At 42.8% G+C, this 19,597-nt stretch overlaps 1 protein-coding gene across 1 annotated transcript in view; it reads left to right on the top strand.

The window, feature by feature from the left end:
- Positions 1-14,390: 14,390 nt before the first annotated feature.
- Positions 14,391-19,597, top strand: part of Crkl (CRK like proto-oncogene, adaptor protein) — a 40,120-nt gene continuing 34,913 nt past the window's right edge. Inside the window, exon 1 of the mRNA XM_057765507.1 lies at positions 14,391-15,171. Within this exon, the coding sequence (XP_057621490.1) occupies positions 14,861-15,171 (311 nt within the window). The 5' untranslated portion in view covers positions 14,391-14,860. The remainder of the gene's footprint in view (positions 15,172-19,597) is intronic.

Genomic DNA, 19,597 nt, shown 5'->3' with positions numbered 1-19,597 from the left:
TGTTTTCTGTCCACTTAAAAGTATCAAAATCTTAGTGAGGCAGTGGTGACCTATACCTTTAATCCCAGCACTCAGGAGGTAGAGGCAGGCATATCTCCATGAGTTCGAGATCAGCCTGGTATACATAGCAAGTTCCAGGACAGCCAGGACTACACAGAGAAACCCTATCTTGAGGAGGAAAAAAAAGTATCAAAATCTTTCATTTCATGGGAAGTAGAAAAGAGTGACAGGTCTATCTAGCTGGTGGGTCATAGTTTGTTGCCCCCTATTTAGACTTCAGATAGGCTTGTGGGAGGGGGAAAGAAGGCCACTGTGGGTCCCCTTTGGGGCTCCCAGATTCTTAAAGAAATTGTAGCCTGCCAAGGAAAAGGATGGGACAGGCCTCACTTTACTTCTATTGTTATGCCTCCATCTTCATGTGACCCTTGGTCTAGGAATTACTTATGAACCCAAAACACCTATAGGACAGGCAAGGATATCGTGTATGTTAGTAGAATAGCTCTCCATCTCCTGGAGCCACGCTGCTTTCATTGGGCCAGTCTGGGCCATATGAGACTCTCTGAAACAAAATACGCTTCACGTGATGTTCTGAGGACTTGCAACACTAACCTTTGATGACAATGGGTACCGATGGAATCTAAGTAAGCAAATGATACCATCAGATTTAGGTTTTGAAGTGACCATAAAAACAAATAATAATATTCATAAGAACAGATACAAAGTGAGTTCAAGGCCAGTCTGATATATATAATGAATTCCAGAACAACAAGAGCTACATTGTGAAGAGTCAGAGGCTAAAGAACAGCTTTTAGAAATGGTCCAGGTAAGAACTGAAAAGGAACTGTTTGCTATTAAAGGAGTCATCTAAGCCAAGCTTGGTGGTGCACCCCAGTACCAGGGAGGCAGAAGCAAGTGAATCTCTGAATTCAGGGCCAGTCTTATCTATAGAGTGAGTTTCAGGACAGCCACGGTTACACAGAGAAACCCTGTCTCAAAAATCACTGGTCATTAATATCCCTTAATGTAAATGGACTCAACTCACCTATAAAAAGGCACAGGCTAATAGATTGGATACAAAAACAGAATCCATCCTTCTTCTGCATACAAGAAACACATCTCAGCCTTAAAGACAGAGTAAACCCTTTATGTCTCAGAGTAAAGGGTTGGGATATATATATATATATATATATATATATACACACACACACACACACACACACACACACACTAACCAAATGGACCTAAGAAACAAGTGAGCATAGCTATCCTAATATCTAACAAAATAAATGTCAAGCTAAAATCAATCAAAAGAGACAAAGAAGGTCATTTCATATTAGTCACAGGGAAAATCTATCAAGAGGAAATCTGAATACTGAACATATGTTCAAAATACAAGGGCACCCTCATATGTAAAAGAAACACTTCTAAAACTTAAATCATACATTAAACCCCACACACTAATAGCGGGAGGCTTCAACACTCCCCTCTCATCACTGGACAGGTCAATCAGACAAAAAAAGAACAGAGAAATAAGAGAACTAACATGTTATAACTCAAATGGACTTAACAGACACCTATAGAATATTTCATCCAAACAGAAAAGAATATACCTTCTTCTCAGCACCTCATGGAACCTTCTCAAAAACTGACCACATACTTGGTAACAAAACAAACCTCAACAAATACAAAAAAGTTGGACTAACCCATGTACCTTATCAGATCACCATGGTTTAAAACTAGAAGTCAACAGCAATACTAATTCCAGAAAACCCAAAAACACGTGGAAATTAAACAATGCTCACCTGAATCATCAATGGGTCAAACTCCAAAGCCAGCTCTTATTTTTAAGTAAAGATGTATACATGTGCAAATAATCAAATTTTACCATGCAGATAATACAGCGTCATAAGGCAGATTTCTCTTTGCTTGTTGATTTTTTCTGGATAGCTATCTTTTCATCTTTAGGTATCTAGATGTCCAAGGTCTTGCAACTCTTTGAAGATGAATATTTTCCTGCAAAGGCAAGAACAGAACTCTGCCCCAAACCTTATGAGGTTTTCTTACAACCTGTATGCTTCTCACCTCTGTAGATAAGCCATCATTTCTCTTTCATAAGAGGTTTCTCTTTTTCAAACTGAATCTTTATCAATTTTGATGGTATCTATAGCTTTTCTTCTCCTGTGAAAACAGGAGTGAAACACCTTACCCAACGTAGCACATCTCCTGGTTTCCATTCTGAGGTCAGCACATCCTTGAAATATACTGGTTGATTTAATTCAGAAGTTTTTTTTCTATTATCCAATGCCTTTCTGCTGCTGTCGTTTCTTTCTCATTAGCATTAAGAAAATTCAAGGTTAATAAAGCATTATGCAATCCATTTCTGGGGGAATTTTCCATCCCTTTCTGTTTGTTTAGCATATCCTTTATAGTTTGATTTGATCTTTCTATAACTGCCTGACCTATAGGATTATTTGGTATACTTGTAATAAGCTTTATATTATAATAAGCAAAAAACTGTTTCATTTTCTTAGACACATATGCTGGACCACTGCCTGTCTTTATTTGTGCAGATATACCCATGGTGACCATAAATTCTAATAAGTGTGTAATTACTGAACCAACCTTTTCTGAGCTCAAGGCAGTTCCACATTGAAAACCTGAATAAGTGTCAATGGTGCGGTGTACTTATTTTAATTTTCCAAATTCTGTAAAGTGGAACACATCCATCTGCCATTATTCTCCCCCAAAATTAGCACAAGCTCTTTGCAAGGGTTCATTGTTTTTTCATAAATTTTTAATTTCATCAGCAGTAAAAAGAACATAATCTCTGCTGGGTCTATACCTGCTAGTTGATGAAGACTCAATTTTCCTTTTACAATTAATTCAGAGACTTTTTCCACATAAGTTTTTAAATTTTTTTATTTGGTTTCTGTGGTAAAATGGTCCATTTAAGATAATATCTTCCCTCTGTATTAAAATTCCTGTAGTGGAAATTCTGGAAGGCAATATGACTAGAATACATTTAAGATTTGGATACACTCTATCTACATGTGCCTCCTGTAATTTGTCTTCAACAACCATCAATCCTTTTTCCACTTCAGATGTTAATTCTCTGGGACTATTTAAGTCTTTGTTACTATCTAAGGTTATGTTTAAATGAACTAGTAGGTTAGGTGTTATCCCATCAGCCAGTCATACATAGACTAGAAATATCTCCTAACAATCTTTGAAAGTCGTTAAGAGTTTGCAATCAGTCTCTCCTAATTTGTGCCTTTTTGTGTTCTAATTTTCTGTAAACCTATTTTGTAACCTAGGTAATTGACAGAATCTCCTCTTTGTATTTTTTCAGGAGCAATTTGTAATCCCCATTTAGGCAAAACTTTTTTTACTTCTTCCAACATTCTAAAGTATCTGTGTTTGAGTCAGATAACAAAATGTCATCCATGTAATGGTAAATTACAGACTTAGGAAATTGCTTGCATATTAGTTCCAATGGCTGATTTACAAAGTATTGGCACAGAATGGAGCCATTGAGCATTCCCTGTGGGAGGAAGGTCCATTGGTATCTCCTAGTAGGCTGAGAATTATTATAAGTAGGCACTGTGAAAGCAAATTTTTCTTCATCCTTTTCTTGTAAAGGTATAGTGAAGAAGCAATCCTTTAAATCAATGACTATAAGAAGTTATTCTTTTGGTAATAGAGAAGGCAGAGGAATTCCGGACTGTAGAGGGCCCATAGGTTGGATAACCTTGTTGACAGCTCTTAGGATCTGTCACCATTCTCCATTTCCCAGATTTCTTTTTAACAACAAACACAGGAGAATTTCAAGGGCTGGTTGATTCTTCAATATGGTGAGCATCTAATTGCTTCTGTACCAGCTGTTCTAAAGCCTGCAGTTTGTCTTCCATTAAAGACCATTGTTTAACCCATATGGGTTTCTCAGTTAACCATTTGAAAGGCAAGGCTGTTAGTACCTCTGAAGGTGTGCTAGTTGTTTTGTGTTCTTGTACAGTCTGAATGGCTGGTGACCCTTTTTAATAATATTTTATAATATCCTTCCCAGAAACATGAGTTTTAGGGACTGCAGGACTGTTAACCTGGTGTATTACATTGCTGCAATAGGCCACAGACCCATAAATTTACTGCAATATTAGCTACATGTGGCCTCAGCCTTCCTTTCTTTCTAGCCCTATGCATTCAACCCATCTTGTGCTTTGTTTTACTTGAGATAGTGCTCCAATAATTAGGAATTGAATATCTGCCTCTTGAGGAGGTCAATCTGGATGCCAAGATTCTAGAGTAATCATATTCACATCCACACCTGTGTCTAGTAGTCCCTCAATTACAATGTCATTTATATGCACTCTTAGCTTTGGTCTTTGATCATTTATAAAAGTCTGTCAAAATATACATTTTCTATTTCCTACTGAAGTTTTTGACTCATCCTCTAGGTCTATTCCATCATCCAGAACAGTATGGTTTTTTACAGTAGGCACTGGATTGTTTAATTTTCCTGGTGAGATATGTTCTCCCATGACTGTGAATGACTGGGCCTTGTTTGACATTGGGGCCTGTGAGTGGCCCCAGGTGGTGTTTTCCAACAGTATCAGGTTGTCTTGTCTGTCTCTTCTTGACCTAAATACATTAGTCCAATGTCAGCCTTGCCACACCTGCTACATATACCAGAAGCTGAGTCCTCCTATTCTTGCCATTCTTAGAAGAGACGTTATTCCTAGGAATTCCTTGTCTACAGTCTTTTCTTACATGTCCTATTCTTCCACAATTAAAACATTTGGCATTTTGGTGTCTCCTCATCATACCATTGGAAATCACTTCTCTTACCCAAACTTCAGTACTATAGTCAAATGTTTCAACACTCCTTGTATGCAAGAGCCATTCATCTATGGGTGCTAATCTAACCTTTAAAGGCTCAAGGATCTTCTCACATTCTAAGATCGCATTTTCAAAAGCCAAGGATTCAATTAGTACATGTCTAGCTTCAGGGTCTGTCACTCCTAATTGTACAATGTTAGTTAATCTTTGTAAGAAGTCAGTAAAGGGTTCTCTCTGGCCCTGTTTAACCCTAATATATGACTCAGCCCTCTTTCATGGTTCCTGAATCCTGTCCCAATCACTTAAAGCTGCTGTGTTACATAGGGACAAGGTGCATTTGTCATAGCTAGCCTGTTCCTGAGGATCAGAGTAAGGATCCTTGCCAAGAATTTGATCTTGGGAAATCTCCAACCCTTTTGCTTTCCCCTGTTGCTCTAAAATTTTTGCCCCTTCTTTCCAGTAACACTTCCAAAGCAGCTGAGGTCCATTTTCTAGGACTGCTGAGATTAACTAAAGTCAATAGTGTGGGGTAGCCTTAGTGCTTGAAGCCCATGTTTTCATCATTTCCCTGACAAATGGTGAATGTAGCCCATAAGAAACTATTACTTGTTTTTATTTCTTTTAGATCACTCATACATATTGGTTCCCATGCATATTCTTTGACTACCTTAGGTACTTTGTGCCAGATGGTCTTTCTGAGGAAATTACCAGATATGCAGTTGAAACTCTGTAAATCATCCAGGTGTCTGGCACACACTCATGAGGCTAAATCCTGTCCTTTACCTTCTGTCCCTGCTAATCAATTTCAATAAATTCCTCAGTCTTTTCAAGTCTTTTTACTACTGCATTTTTAAAAGTCTGAGTCTCCTGTTCAGTGTTCTGTTCTCAGTGTTCTGTTCTAATGTCCTCACTGAGGATTCCAACTTGTTCAGTAAAGATGATGTCTCATCCTTGGACATATCATAACTTTTCAACAGATTCCGATCGATTGAACAGCACAAATTCTTTCAGATAATTTTGTCAAATTGATTTTATCCCTCTCCGTAGTATTGAATCATTTTTTAAACGAGATAATATTGAAAACAAAGCTAATTTCTAGAATCAAATAAAGGGAAGGAAAATAGCGCAAGTCTTGCACAATAGCTTCCATAATAAAAGCAAAATGATTATTGAACTCCTGGATGTTATCTGATGTGGGAAGGTCACTTGTCTATCTGTTGCTTTCATTGGTTAATTAATAAAAAAAAACTGCTTGGCCTGATAGGTCAGAAAATTAGGTAGGTAGAGTAGACAGAACAGAATGCTGGGAAGAAGGGAAATGAGCCAGACGCCATGCCTCTCCTCTCTGGTCAGATGCGATGGAGCAAGCCGCCAGGTCAGACATGCTGAATCTTTCCCAGTAAGATACCACCTCATGGTGCTACACAGATTACTAAATATGGGTTAAGCAAGATATGAGTGTTAGCCAAGAAGAGGCTAGATATAATGGGCCAGGCAGTGTTTAAATGAGCTAGCCAGGTGGCCGGGAGCTGGGTGGCAGGAACGCAGCTCTCTGCTCCAACTACAGTTACCAGTCATTTTTTGTAGTGTTTTGAATCTTACCTGCCATACGGCAATTACAATGAATTGGAGTAGATGCAATAATGGTTATCGGCCAGTAACTGCCAGATGTCGCAGTTGCATCTATGTGGCTGAGTGAAGCTAGCAACAGTGCACAGCACTTGCTGCTTACTTAGGTACCGAAAATGTGCTTTGTTTAACAAATTGAGAACAGTTATTAAGGTGACCAAATGATCCCGAGAGTTGGAGTCCAGGATAAAGAGAAAACCCAAAGTTTTCCAGCAGTGTGAGTTGCAGACTGTGTGCACCACGGAGATCGCAGGCAGCAGTGTGTGGGCTGACATGTGGGTCATGAGCCTGGGAGAGCTGAGCAGCAGCCCAGCTAAAGCCTCAGGCTAGAGAGTCAGTGCCCAATGCACCACACAGCTGGCAGACCTATCCCAAAAAGTGTGGACTGGTCTTCACATTCGGGTTCCAGATGATGGCGGAAGATATAAAATAATCCCACACTAGTTCAGAATTACGTATAATAAGGGGTTATTTATTTAGGGGAGACTTACAGATCACTGTCCTAGATTACAGTCCTCTACACGAATGGGAACAGGAACAGAGTCTAGCAGTTGGAGCGAGAACCAGAAGCAAGAGAGCAAGCACAGGCTTTACAGCTACATGTATAGTATAAAAGACCACACCCAAGTGGGCTGGTATCTTACAGGCTATTGGCTGAAGGAGCAGAAGGAGCTCCCCACAACATTTAGTAATGGAAATCATAAAGTATGTGTAGATGGACCAAACCACAGTGTAAAGGCTGCAGGGTGAATATGCAATACTAACACATAATGCCATATTTTCTTTAAAATAGCTAAGCACAGCTTCTGCTTGCTCACCTCCCCAGCACTGTAAGCAGTGGCACCTGTTGTAGCATGTTTTTTTTTAATGTTTCATGACAGCCACTTTAATTTTTACATGTTGTCCTGTAAATAACCCTGCCTTCCTACCCGGAATTTTTTGTGTTTGTGAATAATACATGTCCTCCAATTTTTTAAAAATAGCTAAACACAAAAGAAAGTCTCAAACATGGCTTACAACTAACACACATAAATATTATATGGAAAGGTATAGCTTTATTTTCCTAATACCATTATTGGCTTTTTAAAGAGTTATCTTATTGCTTTAGTTATGTACCTGTGGTGAAGGGGTATGTACACATGAGTGCAGGTGCCTGCAAAGACCAAGGGTGTCAGGTTCTCCTGGAGCTAGAGTTACAGGTGGTTGTAAGCTGCCCAACAAGTGCTGGGAACTGAACTTAGGTCTTCTGCAAGAGCTGTGCCCATGCTTAACTACTGACCCCATCTCTCCAGTAATCCCCTTGTTGTGAAGTATTTAACTATGTAAAGACTGTTACATTTGTTTATGCTGTAGAATATTACTTTAACTGTGTAAGGGTGTCTTACATTTGTTTCTACTGCCTTTGTTTTTTTAATTAATTTTTTTTTCATTTATCTTACATATCAACCACAGTTTCCCCTCCCTCCTCTCCTCCAATTCCCTCCCCCCACCCCCTATTTACCCCCTGCTCCATCCATTCCTCCTCTGTCTCCATTCAGAAAGGGGCAGGCCTCCCATGGGTGTAAACAAAGCATGGAATATCAAGTTGAGGCAGGACCAAGCTCCTCCCCCTCCATCAAGGCTGGGCAAGGTAATTCAGCATGGGGAACACGTTCCCAAAAGCCTCTGCTGCCTTTTTTAATGATGTAAAGATGTGCTATGTTTGTTTATGCTGCACGTATTTAATTATGTAAAGATGTGTTGCTGTTTTACCTTGCCTGCCTAAGGTACCTGATTGGTCTAGTAAAAAGCTAAATGGCCAATAGCTAGACAGGAGAGGGATAGGCAGGGATGTTGGGTGGAGAGAATAAATAGGAGAAAGAATCTAGAGAAGAGACAGAAGAAGAAAGAAGGGAATGAGGGAGACATAGAGGGACACGCCTGGGGCTAGAAACTAGAGCTGCCAACCAGCCACACGCGGGAAGCAGTGAAAATAAGATATGCAGAACAGAAGAAAGGTAAAAAGCCTGAGGCAAAGCATAGATGATGAGAAACAGGTTAAGTTTTAAGAGCTAGCAAAAAGATGAGCCTAAGCTAAGGCCTAGCATTCATAACTAATAATATTTCTTCGTGCTATGATTTGAAAAACTGGTGGCAGTCTAGTAGAAAATCCTTGTACCCCTCCCCGTTGACTTTTCTAGAATGGGCATTTTTGTTTGCTTGTTTGTTTGTGCTTTTTGGTTTTTTGTTTTTCAAGACAGAGTTTCTCTGTGTAACCCTGGCTGTCCTGGAAATCACTCTGTAGACCAGACTAGCCTAGAACTCAGAAATCCACCTACCTCTGCCTCCTGAGTGTTGGGATCAAAGACATACGCCACCACCGCCTAGCTTGAGTAAGCATTTTTTTAAAACCTAATTTAATAAACACGCTAAATTTGGAGTGGGAAAGAAAGAATACTTTTAACAATAGGATTCTTGATCACCTGCTTGGCAGCACATTGGCAAGGGCCCACAAAATAACTGCAGTTCAAGACCAGGCCTGACCCTGCCAGTTAGCAAAGGCAGGAAGAACAGTGAGAATGTGAACTCTAACCCGAGGGCCTAGGACAAAGTGTCCACATCCACAGCCTTTGGACCGAGGACTGGGTGCCAGAACTGGAACTCATATCAAAGGCCTTGAATGCAAAACTGACTCATCATTGATTCCTACTCAAGGTGAACCCCGGAGGCCATATAAAAGTCAGAGGCAAGAACTGGCCTTGCACAGCAGATGCCTGAGCTCCATAGTGTGTCATGGCGCATGTCTTCTCTACAGCCCAGTAATAAAACAATTTAAAAATATTTACTTAGCTTTTGTGTGTGAGTGCTTTTGCCTGTGCACATGTTTCCATAAGTATGCCCAGGAGAACAGGAATGACAGGAACCCACAGGACTGGAGTTAGATAGTTGGAAGCCACTATGTGGGTGCTGTGGACCCAATCCCAGCTCTTTTACAAAAGCAATTCTCTAGCACAATAATACATTTTTAAAAAAGAGCAGGGGGCAGGGGCACTGAGGACCAGATGTGATGGTACTCATCTGTAATCCCAGTACCCTGGGGGCAGGGATGCTGAGGACCAGATGTGATGGTACTCATCTGTAATCCCAGTACTCTGAGGGCAGGGATGCTGAGGACCAGATGTGATGGTACTCATCTGTAATCCCAGTACTCTGGGGGCAGGGATGCTGAGGACCAGATGTGATGGTACTCATCTGTAATCCCAGTACTCTGGAGGCAGGGATGCTGAGGACCAGATGTGATGGTACTCATCTGTAATCCCAGTACTCTGGGGGCAAGGATGCTGAGGACCAGATGTGATGGTACTCATCTGTAATCCCAGTACTCTGAGGCTAAAGTAGAAGAATCACCATTTTGAAGTCAGCTAGGACTATATAGGGAACTCTGGTTCAAAAAAAAAATAGAACTGGGGATGTAGTTCAGTGCCAGAGCATGGGCTGAGCACATAACAATGAAAAAAGATCCATAAAACTGGAAAGAAAAGAACAGAAAAGAAAGTGTGAATGGAGTCAACAAGAAAATATGGTTCTCCCACAGAATCAACTAACCTGGGCTCATAGGGGATCACAGAGCTTGAACCGCCAACCAGCGAGCTTGCATGGGACTGACCTAAGCACTCTACATAGAAGTCATAGTTGTGTAGTTTGGTCGTTTTGAGGAACTCCTAACAGTGGGAACAAGGGCTGTCTCTGACTCTGTTACCTGCTTTGGGGACCCATTCTCTGACTGGGTTGCCTCATCCAGTTTTAGTAGGAGAGGAAGTGTCTATTCTCACTGCAACTTGACAGGCCTTGGCTGGGAAGCCCGCCCTTTTCTGAAGAGAAAAGGAGGAGGAATTTATGGGAGTAGGAAGAGAGGAGGTTGGGGGGGGGAACTGGAAGGAGAAAAGGGAGGGAGGGAAACTTTGATTGGGCTAGAAAAAAAAAACATTTTAAGAAGAGAAAATACAGTTCTTTGAGCAGGCGTTGTCATGATTGGGTATGAGGACTGGGACGACTGAACCTCCCTCTCTCACTTCTCCGTTACTCTGCAGAATAAAGTCAAAATCCTAAGAAAGTTGGAGCAAGGAAAACCACACAGAAGCAGCTCCGGAGACTAGCTTTTCTGTCTGCTGAGCAGGCCTTTTACAGACAGCATGTTCTGAGAAGCACTTTTATTGCTCTGAATACTACTCTTGAAATGGCATTTATATGGTCTTAGCCACAAGGACGTTGGCTCCCCATGACTGCCGAAGGTAGTTGGCTCTTCACTCCTCGATGACTAACCCTTTGTAGAACCTGAGTCACTGCCGTTGCAGGTATAGACTGGTCCGACTGCCTAACCTGAAGGGTTAGACTCTGACCTCAGTCATCATGGCTTGTCAAGTAGGCTTGCTACTAGGAACTGAGTGGGAGGACCTGGGATAGTCCAGAGACTTAATCATGAACTAAGTTTTGTGGCCTTTCCTGTGGAGATGTAAACTAATGTCTATCCATTTCAGATAACGCACTGGCAACAGACCAAAGGTAATTCCAGCAAGTCCAGCTCAGTGATGCAGTTTATTGGGTCCTTTATGATGTACTCGAGGTTACTTAGAGGAGCATGGATAACTCAAAAACACACTCCAGCATGGTGATGACTCTCCCAAGTCACATCTTTGAAGCTCACTGCACAAGTTCTAGCAGATTCCAGAGGCTTCTCCTTTGCAGATGCTGACCATTTTTACCTTGTTAGAGAGGGGAGGGCTTGAAAATCTCAGGAAGTCTAGTACCTTCCTAAGCCTTATAAGTTTCGTTTATGTTTCCTTTACTTACTAAATCTTGGGCGCTTCTGGCTTCTCTCCTCCCTCCAGAGAGTTCTCACAGCAAGTCCTCAGTACCAAAAGAAGAAAACATTTTGGTTTTTTGGTTTTGTTTTTGAGACAGGCTTTCTCTTTGTAGACCAGGCTAGCCTTGAACGCACAGAGATATACCTGCCTCTGCCTACTAATTGCTAGGATCAAAGGTGTGTGCCACCACCACCCAGTGTGAGAGTTTTACCAAGAGACTGTCTAAATCATGTTGGTCTATAGAGGATTGTCTTAACTGTATTAATTATGAATGACACCATATTCCCAAATATTTCTTATAAATGTTCTTTTACATTTAAAGGGGGATATGATATAAATATGAATAATTTGCATTGGTATAGATTTTAAGGTCAATTTTGTTATATGTATATGTATTTCTGATCTTGATTAAGGTATTGTGATTGTGTAGTTCATTTAAAAATGTAATGTATAATTAGGAAATATAGGTTGCTAATGGATAATCATAAATAATAATCAAGCTTGTAGTCATGTTAGTTAGATTTTCTAGATATATAGAGATATATTTCAGTTAGGCATTCTTCATATCTTTCAAAGACTACAGAATATGGCATTTAAGTGTTTTAATAATTTAGGGCTTTTTATGACAATGAGACACATCTGCTCCTGACAGCACCAATCTACTTCAAGAGGAAGATGGGCATCGAAGAGGCTCCTTATGGAGTTTGATAGACATTTGGGCAAGAAACTGATCTTGCCTGGACTGATGCATAAACTGGACACAGAGAACCTGCAGAAAGAGGACTGCTGAACTTGCCTAAAGGTGAGATGGTCTTTCGGGGTTCCTGACTCATGAAAGAGTCTGTGAGACATTCTGCAGGACACAGCAGATAGTGACTGAACTGTCTTTGGAATTTCCTGCTTCATGAAAATGTCTGCTGGATACTATGGGCCTGTAGGCCAAAGATGGATGCCCCAACGGTACAAAAAAACTTTGGGTGACTGTCCAGGCAGTGAGATGTCTCTGTCATTTCTAGAATTTGAAATTTCTTATTTCTTGTTTACTTAGGTAATATTATATCCTTCTGGAGTCTTTGATGGAGTTGAAAAATGGTTAGTTATAGTTATAGTTTTCCTTAGTTATGATAAAAGATAAAATAGATATAAATATTGTAACTGTAATTCTTGCTTGATAACTGTTTTGCTATATGTAATCTTACTATGTTAAAGTAAAAGCCTTTCTATTTTGTTTAAACAGAAAAAAGGGAAATGATGGAGGTGGGTCTTGTATTAATCTGTTGCTTTCATTGGTTAATTAATAAAGAAACTGCCTAGGCCCACTTGATAGACCAACCCTTAGATGGATGGAGTAAACAGAAGAGAATGCTGGGAAAAAGAAGCCGAGTGAGGGAGTCGCCATGATTCTCCCACTCCAGACAGACGCAGGTTAAGATCTTTCCTGGTAAGACAGCTCATGGTGCTACACAAAATATTAAAAATGGGTTAGATCAATATGTAAGAGCTAGCCAATAAGAGGCTGAAACTAATGGGCTAGACAATGTTCAAAAAAATACAGTTTCCATGTAATTATTTTGGGTAAAGCCATGCGGGCAGCCGGGTGCTGGGGACGTAGTCCCACCGCTCTTATTACAACATTCCTTGGGGTTTGGTTCTGGACTATACAAGTATTGGCAGTGGGCTGAGCAGAAGTAGGCATGAGTGCCTTGATTCTTTCTTTGCTTTTTCTGTTGTTATTTTTATTAGTTTATGTGTCTGGGTTTTTGCCTTGCATGTATGTGTTACCACATGAGTACAGTCCCCCTGAAGACCAGAAAAGGGTACTGGATTTCTTGGGACTTGCGCTCCAAACAGTTGTGAGCTGCCACGAGTATGCTTGGAATCCAACCCTGTCAGTGCTCCCAAGCACGGAGTCATTGTTCCAGGCCCTCCTTCTGCTCTGGGCCGTTACTTTGACTGGCTGCTTCAAGTTCCTGCCTTGACTTCCTGCAATGATGGCCTCTAACCTGGACCTGGGAGCCAAGGAAGCCCTTTCTCCTTCACAGTGCTTTTGTCAGGGTGTTTATCACACCGGCAGGAACGAAACCAGGACACCACATAACCCCTCAAATGTTTTAACCCCACAGTAACTCCATCTGGTGAGAGGAGTTAGGTGAAATTCCAGAGAAAGAACTTAAAATAAGGTAATAATTAGACTAAAAACACAAATAGCTGAGCCAAATAAGAGGCAATCAGCCAAGCAGTGGTGGTGGACACCTTTAATCCAAGCACTCAGGAGCCAGAGGCAGGCGGATCTACAAGGTGAGTTCCAGGACAACCAGGACTACACAGAGAAACCGGGTTTTTGTTTGTTTGTTTGTTTTTTAATGCTCCGCCCCCAAAGTAAAGAAAAAAGATTGATCCTATTGGAGGGAGGAGATACATTAGGAGGACACAGCCGGAGCCGAGTAACGTGGAATGGCAGGAAATGATCTGGAGCAGGCACGACCGGCAAGCCAGACACGGGGGTGCTGCACACCCTGTGGTGGCCTGGGTGTCACCACACTTCAGTCTTCCTAAAGCAGTATTCAAGCTGATCTTCACCGTCATTCCTCGTGTGTCAAGTCGGATCTCCTAAGGCAGGTGTTATTCAGTAACCTATTTGATGGTCACCGCACCCTAGGTCATGCCTTTCCTGAGCCACCTGATTTACCAGGGCCCTCTGGCTCGCAGTCACCTGAGGGCCACGCCTCCCTGGCCAAACATCCAGCCAGCGCGCTAGGCTTTGTTCCCAGAAACAGGTTTCCAAAACGCTGCTCCTTCTCGGCTCCAGTTGTTTTCTTGCCGAGTGCAGGAGGCCCGAGAGCGGCGGCTGCAGTCGCCCGGCTGCTGCTTTGCGGCCCAGGAAGGGCCTGACCCACTGCCTCCTCAGCCTCCTCCCCGAACGCGGGAGCCAGCACGAGCGGCTCACGGCGGGACCCTCGCGAAAGCACTCCTGATTGGCTGCCTCGGGAGACGTCAACGGGAGGGCCCCCGCGGTGGGGGTAGCGCCCGGCTCCGCGCGTGCGCAGAGTGAGTGCGCTGGACCAAGGGGGAGGTGCCCGGCCGCTTCTCCCGCGTCCGCCATTTTGTTGCTGTGGCTATTGGGAACGGGCTGGGTGAAACGGCCCGGGAGGCGCGACTCTTGTTGGAGTAGGCTGCTTCGGGTGACGGCGAGGGTCGCTGCGGGCTCCTGAGGCTGCGGAGCCGGCGGGTTCCAGGACAGAAGTCACCGGAGCCACCCCTGGACGCCGGGCAGCCGAGGAGCCCGAGGCGGCCTCCGCTACTGCTCCGCTTCGCCCACCTCGACCCCAGGGCTTTGCCCAGTGTTCCCGGGCCGGCTCTTTCCGTGAGGCGGCCCGGTGCAGGCGGGCGGTGGCGGAGGATGCTGCGGGGCCCGGAGCCGAGGGTGAGGTCCTGACCCAGCCCTCTGATTGCTCTTCCGAGAGGCCCTTCCTCGGCCCCAAAGCCGACAGCGGGTAAAGGCTTCGCGAGCAGGCGAGAGCAGCAGACGCCGCCCATTCCCGGACCCCAGCACCATGTCGTCCGCCAGGTTTGATTCTGCAGACCGTTCTGCCTGGTACATGGGACCAGTGTCTCGCCAGGAGGCGCAGACCCGTCTCCAGGGCCAGCGCCATGGCATGTTCCTAGTCCGGGACTCCTCTACCTGCCCCGGGGACTATGTACTGTCCGTGTCCGAGAACTCGCGTGTCTCGCACTACATCATCAATTCCCTGCCCAACCGCCGCTTTAAGATCGGGGACCAGGAGTTCGATCATTTGCCGGCCTTGCTGGAGTTCTACAAGATCCACTACCTGGATACTACCACCTTAATCGAACCAGCGCCCAGGTACGCCGTTCTCTGGCTCGGAACCTGACCCGATGCGGAGGGTCGGTCAAATAATTGAATTTTGAGGGTGGGGGAAATTGAACTTCTTTTTCTCATTCTAAACCAGAAGACATTCGGATTGGAAGGCCAGTGTCAGGATCTGGGTCACTGGATGGAAGGATACTTTTTATTTAGACATTTAGCTGTGATTGTATTGTTCAAATGCACCCACCGACACACATACACAATTTTGCCACTTTGGCTGACTGTAATACTAATGCAGAATTCTTTTTAACGACATTAAAAAGTCTGTAGACTTCCTTGAGAATCCAAAGATAGCCATGACTCTCTCCCCTCAAAAATTCACGGAAAGTTTGTACACCATTTAAGGTTTTTGGAAGCCCTGTATCTCAACAGCTAACTGCAGGTTAAGAACTGGCCACGGCCTTTGCAAAATCGTTAAAATGAACCGAAAACGTAGAAATCTGAAAATCTGATGACGACCTTGAAGTAGCATCCCTCCTTTAAAAAAAAAAAAGAGACTAGGATTACAAAGGAAAGAGGGTGAGATTATATTTGAGGAAATTTGTATCATCACCTCCCTTCCCCAGGGTGGGAAGTGTATTTACTTTAATTCTATATTAATTTAGCTTTAGATTTTTTTTTGATAATTAAAATTAGTAGCTTAACATATTCTTTAAAGAAACAGTACAGTTAGATGAGCGAGGTGCACATCCCTAACCCCCCCACCCCCAACAAAAGAGGACCTTGGGTTCCAAGCCAAATTGGGCTATAGCTAGACCATATCTTAAAGGAAAAGAAAAGAAAGAAGCTGATCACTTAAGTGTTTCAAGTAAAATGCATTGCTTTATAATGCTTTAATTTCCCCTAATGAATATCATATTAAATTATATCAAATAATACCAAATGTGAGTTGAAAAAGTGGAGGCTCGCCGGGCGGTGGTGGCGCACGCATTTAATCCCAGCACTTGGGAGGCAGAGGCAGGTGGATCTCTGTGAGTTCAAGACCAGCCTGGTCTACAGAGCTAGTTCCAGGACAGGCTCCAAAGCCACAGAGAAACCCTGTCTCGAAAAACCAAAAAAAAAAAAGAAAAAAAGAAAAAGTGGGGCTTTCAAAGGTATTTTACTGCCTGGCTTATTTCTAAGCTATTTTCTAAAAGGGATTGAGGATTGATTTAGACTTTTCAGGGTGAAATGACTTCATAGAATTGCTAAGGAGGTAATTTGCTCTGAACTTTGAAGTTGAAAAGGTATTGTACTTCATTAAGGACACCTACTAAAAGCCAAAGGATAGAAGAAATAGTGTAAAATTAACTGCCAAAGTCATTGGAGTCAACAAAAACGTGGAGAAGGGGCTAGGCTTGATGGCTTGGTGAGTGAAAGTATTTGCAGCCGAAGAAGCTAGATGGCCTGAGTTGGATCCCCCAAACCCACAGAAATGTGGAAGAGAGAACCGACTCCTCAGAGTTGTCCTTTAGCTGCAATATCTGTGCACCATGGCAAGTGAGTATCTGCACACATCAATAGTTTAAAAAATGTAAAATCCAGAAAGTGTCTGTAAATAGTAGTCTGTGCTGTAGAGATGAAGATACTAAGAACTCTGTGCCACATGGAGGTTCTGGTAGATGCTGGCAGGTGCTGTCACCTTTAATAATTTCAGTCTAGGAGCTTGGATAAACTTAGGAAGTATAATGTTTGGTAATATATTTAAGTAAATTACCTAATTTGTGAAAGTGAATTATATTATTGACTTTAAGCCTTTATTAAAACATGCTTGCAACAATGTAACAGGTGTTGGAGAAAGTCTAAATTAATTATTAGATTCCTCTCAAGGAGGAAAAATATATACTGCAATGGCTTCCTGTTATCCTTAAATCTAATTCTACTTCATGTCTTCTCAGGTACCAATTTTCTGTATTACCAATGAAATTTTCTGAAATTTTCCTTAGCTCTATTTGACACACTTTGGTATCTTTTCTGTCATGCTCAATTTTCAAATGAAAATAATAACTAAGTCATAATTATTTTTAACATAATATAACAATCCCTTGTACAACTGCAAAAGCATTATAAATTTTAGAATACAGGACAATGTCCCTTGAGAGATATTCTTTTAGTGTCTCAAAACTTAAATATGATAACTACTGATAGTCTCTTGATGTTATATTACATGATAAAGAAATAGAGGGAAAACCACAAATATCTATACAAACATACTTAACAAAATATGGTAGAAACACGTGTTGATTTTAATCTTTGTCACTACAACTGGTCAGGTGGCCTTAACTGGTATTTCTAACTACTTTCTCCATTCCGTGTTTCCTCCACCCTCAGCAAGCATCTCGACAGGTATTGGCTTTTCCTGGAAGAGTAACCCATACCTTCATTCCTGAAGGGCCCGTGTCCTTTGTCATCCTGCCTGGATCAGGTTGTTGTAGTTTCCTATTGGCGTGAATCACAGGACACGGTAGGACTAAGAAACACCCTAGAGGATCTCCTGCACTCCAGACATAATCTGTCTTCCTCCACTGGGGAGAAGAAATCCAATTTCCCCTTGGTAATCTGGGTCAGTTGCCCCTCTTAACATTGTTATGTCTTTCTTAGCCTGTTGGCTCAAGGGTATCAGAAGCCCACAGTGGCCAGGGAGAAGTTTGTGCCTCCAATCAAATGGGAATGTTTGTTGTATCTCCTGGCAGGAGCTCTTCCCCATCTGGAACCAAAACTTCTAGGCCAGCAGAACTTAAGGTTGCAGGAACAGGAAGCAGAAATGTTCCTGGCGGGTCATTAGGGGTGATAATGGAACCATTTTCTCTTTCTCCCCTTGACTCCTGGGCTATGGATCTTGGCTATGAGAGAAAGCGTACTATATGTTGGATGCTGATTCAAAGCATATGCTGCCTTGAGAAGCTGCCCCAGCTCTCCAGGCTGCTGCCACCTAATTGGTGCTATGTAGCTCTGTATTCAAAAGACTGTTCCATTTTTCTGTCGGGTCAGGGGCTTCAGGATGGTGGGAAATATTATGAGACTAGTGGATTCTATGATCATGAGCCCACTGTTGCTTATCTTTTGCTGTGAAGTGAGTTCTTTGGTCAGAAGCAATACTCTGTGGAATACCATGTCGGTGCATCAGGCATTCCATCAATACATGGATGGAGGTTTTGACCAAAGCATTGTGTGCAAGAAAGGGAACTCCATAACCAGAATATCTTTTCTAACCTATTACAATGCTTTATCCTTTCCACAGAGAAAGTGACCAGTGTAGACATTGTGCTACCAGGTTGCTAGCTGGTCATCCTGGGGTATGGTGCTATATCTAGGGCTCAGTGTTGGTATCTGCTGTTGGCAGATCTGGCACTCAACAGAAACTGTAGCCAAGTTAGCCTTGGTGACTGGAAGTCCATGTTGTTGAACCCATGCATAACCCCATCTCTGCCACCATGGCCACTTTTTTTGCGTGCCCATGGACAGTGTCAGGGATGACTGGGGAAAAAGACTGACAGTCCATAGAACGGGTCATCTTACCTACTTGATTATTGAGCTCCTCCACTGTAGAAGTCACCTTTGATAAGCGTTTACATGGGACACAAATATCTTCACATCCTTCACCCTTTTAGAGAGATCTATTTACATACTTCTCCAAAAATCTTTCTTACCAATTTTCCAGTCATGCTCTTTCCAAGTCCCTGACCATTCAGGCAATCCATTGCCTACAGCCTGTGAATCAGTGAACAATCACACATCTGGTCATTTCTCCTTCCAACCAAAATGTATGACCATGTGTACTGCCTGAAGTTCTGTCCACAGTGAAGATGTGTGGCCTTCAGGTTGTCCCAGAAAGGGGTTATAATGCTGCAGCTGTCCACTTCTGGTTGGTGCCTGCATAGCATGCAGAACTATCAGTGAACCAGGCCCTAGTCTTCTTTTTCTGTCAACTAACCATAGGGCACAGCCCGTGAGGCTGCAGTGCATGTTGGAGGCAGACAGCATTGTAGCTGGAGTAGAGAACATAGGCATTTGGGCAACTTCTTCATGCAACTTCCTTGTGTCTTCAGGACCTGCCTGGGCCTGATCCATCTATATCACTTCAGTTTGCTTGCCATAGAGTGCTGCTGTGCGCGTCCTTCTTTATGGCTTAATGGGTCAGATGATACCCAGATCACAATGAGCAGCTCAGGTTGCATGGTAACTTGGTGACCCATTATCAAAGGTTCAGGTTCCACTAAGGCCCAATAGCAGCCAAGAGCTGTCACTCAAAGGTAGAGAGTAGTTGTCTGCAGATGACGGTAGAGCTTTGCTCTCAAATCCCAAAGGTCTCCTCTGTGGCTCATCTCCAGCGACCTGCCAAAGGTTCCAAACAGCATCCCTGTCTGCCACTGACAGACACCTCAAGTACCAAAGGGGTCTGCTGAGTCATATGGTCCCAAGT

This window comes from Chionomys nivalis, chromosome 3, assembly GCF_950005125.1.
Source record: "Chionomys nivalis chromosome 3, mChiNiv1.1, whole genome shotgun sequence".
Taxonomy (NCBI): domain Eukaryota; kingdom Metazoa; phylum Chordata; class Mammalia; order Rodentia; family Cricetidae; genus Chionomys; species Chionomys nivalis.
This window is presented reverse-complemented; position numbering and strand designations above follow the sequence as displayed.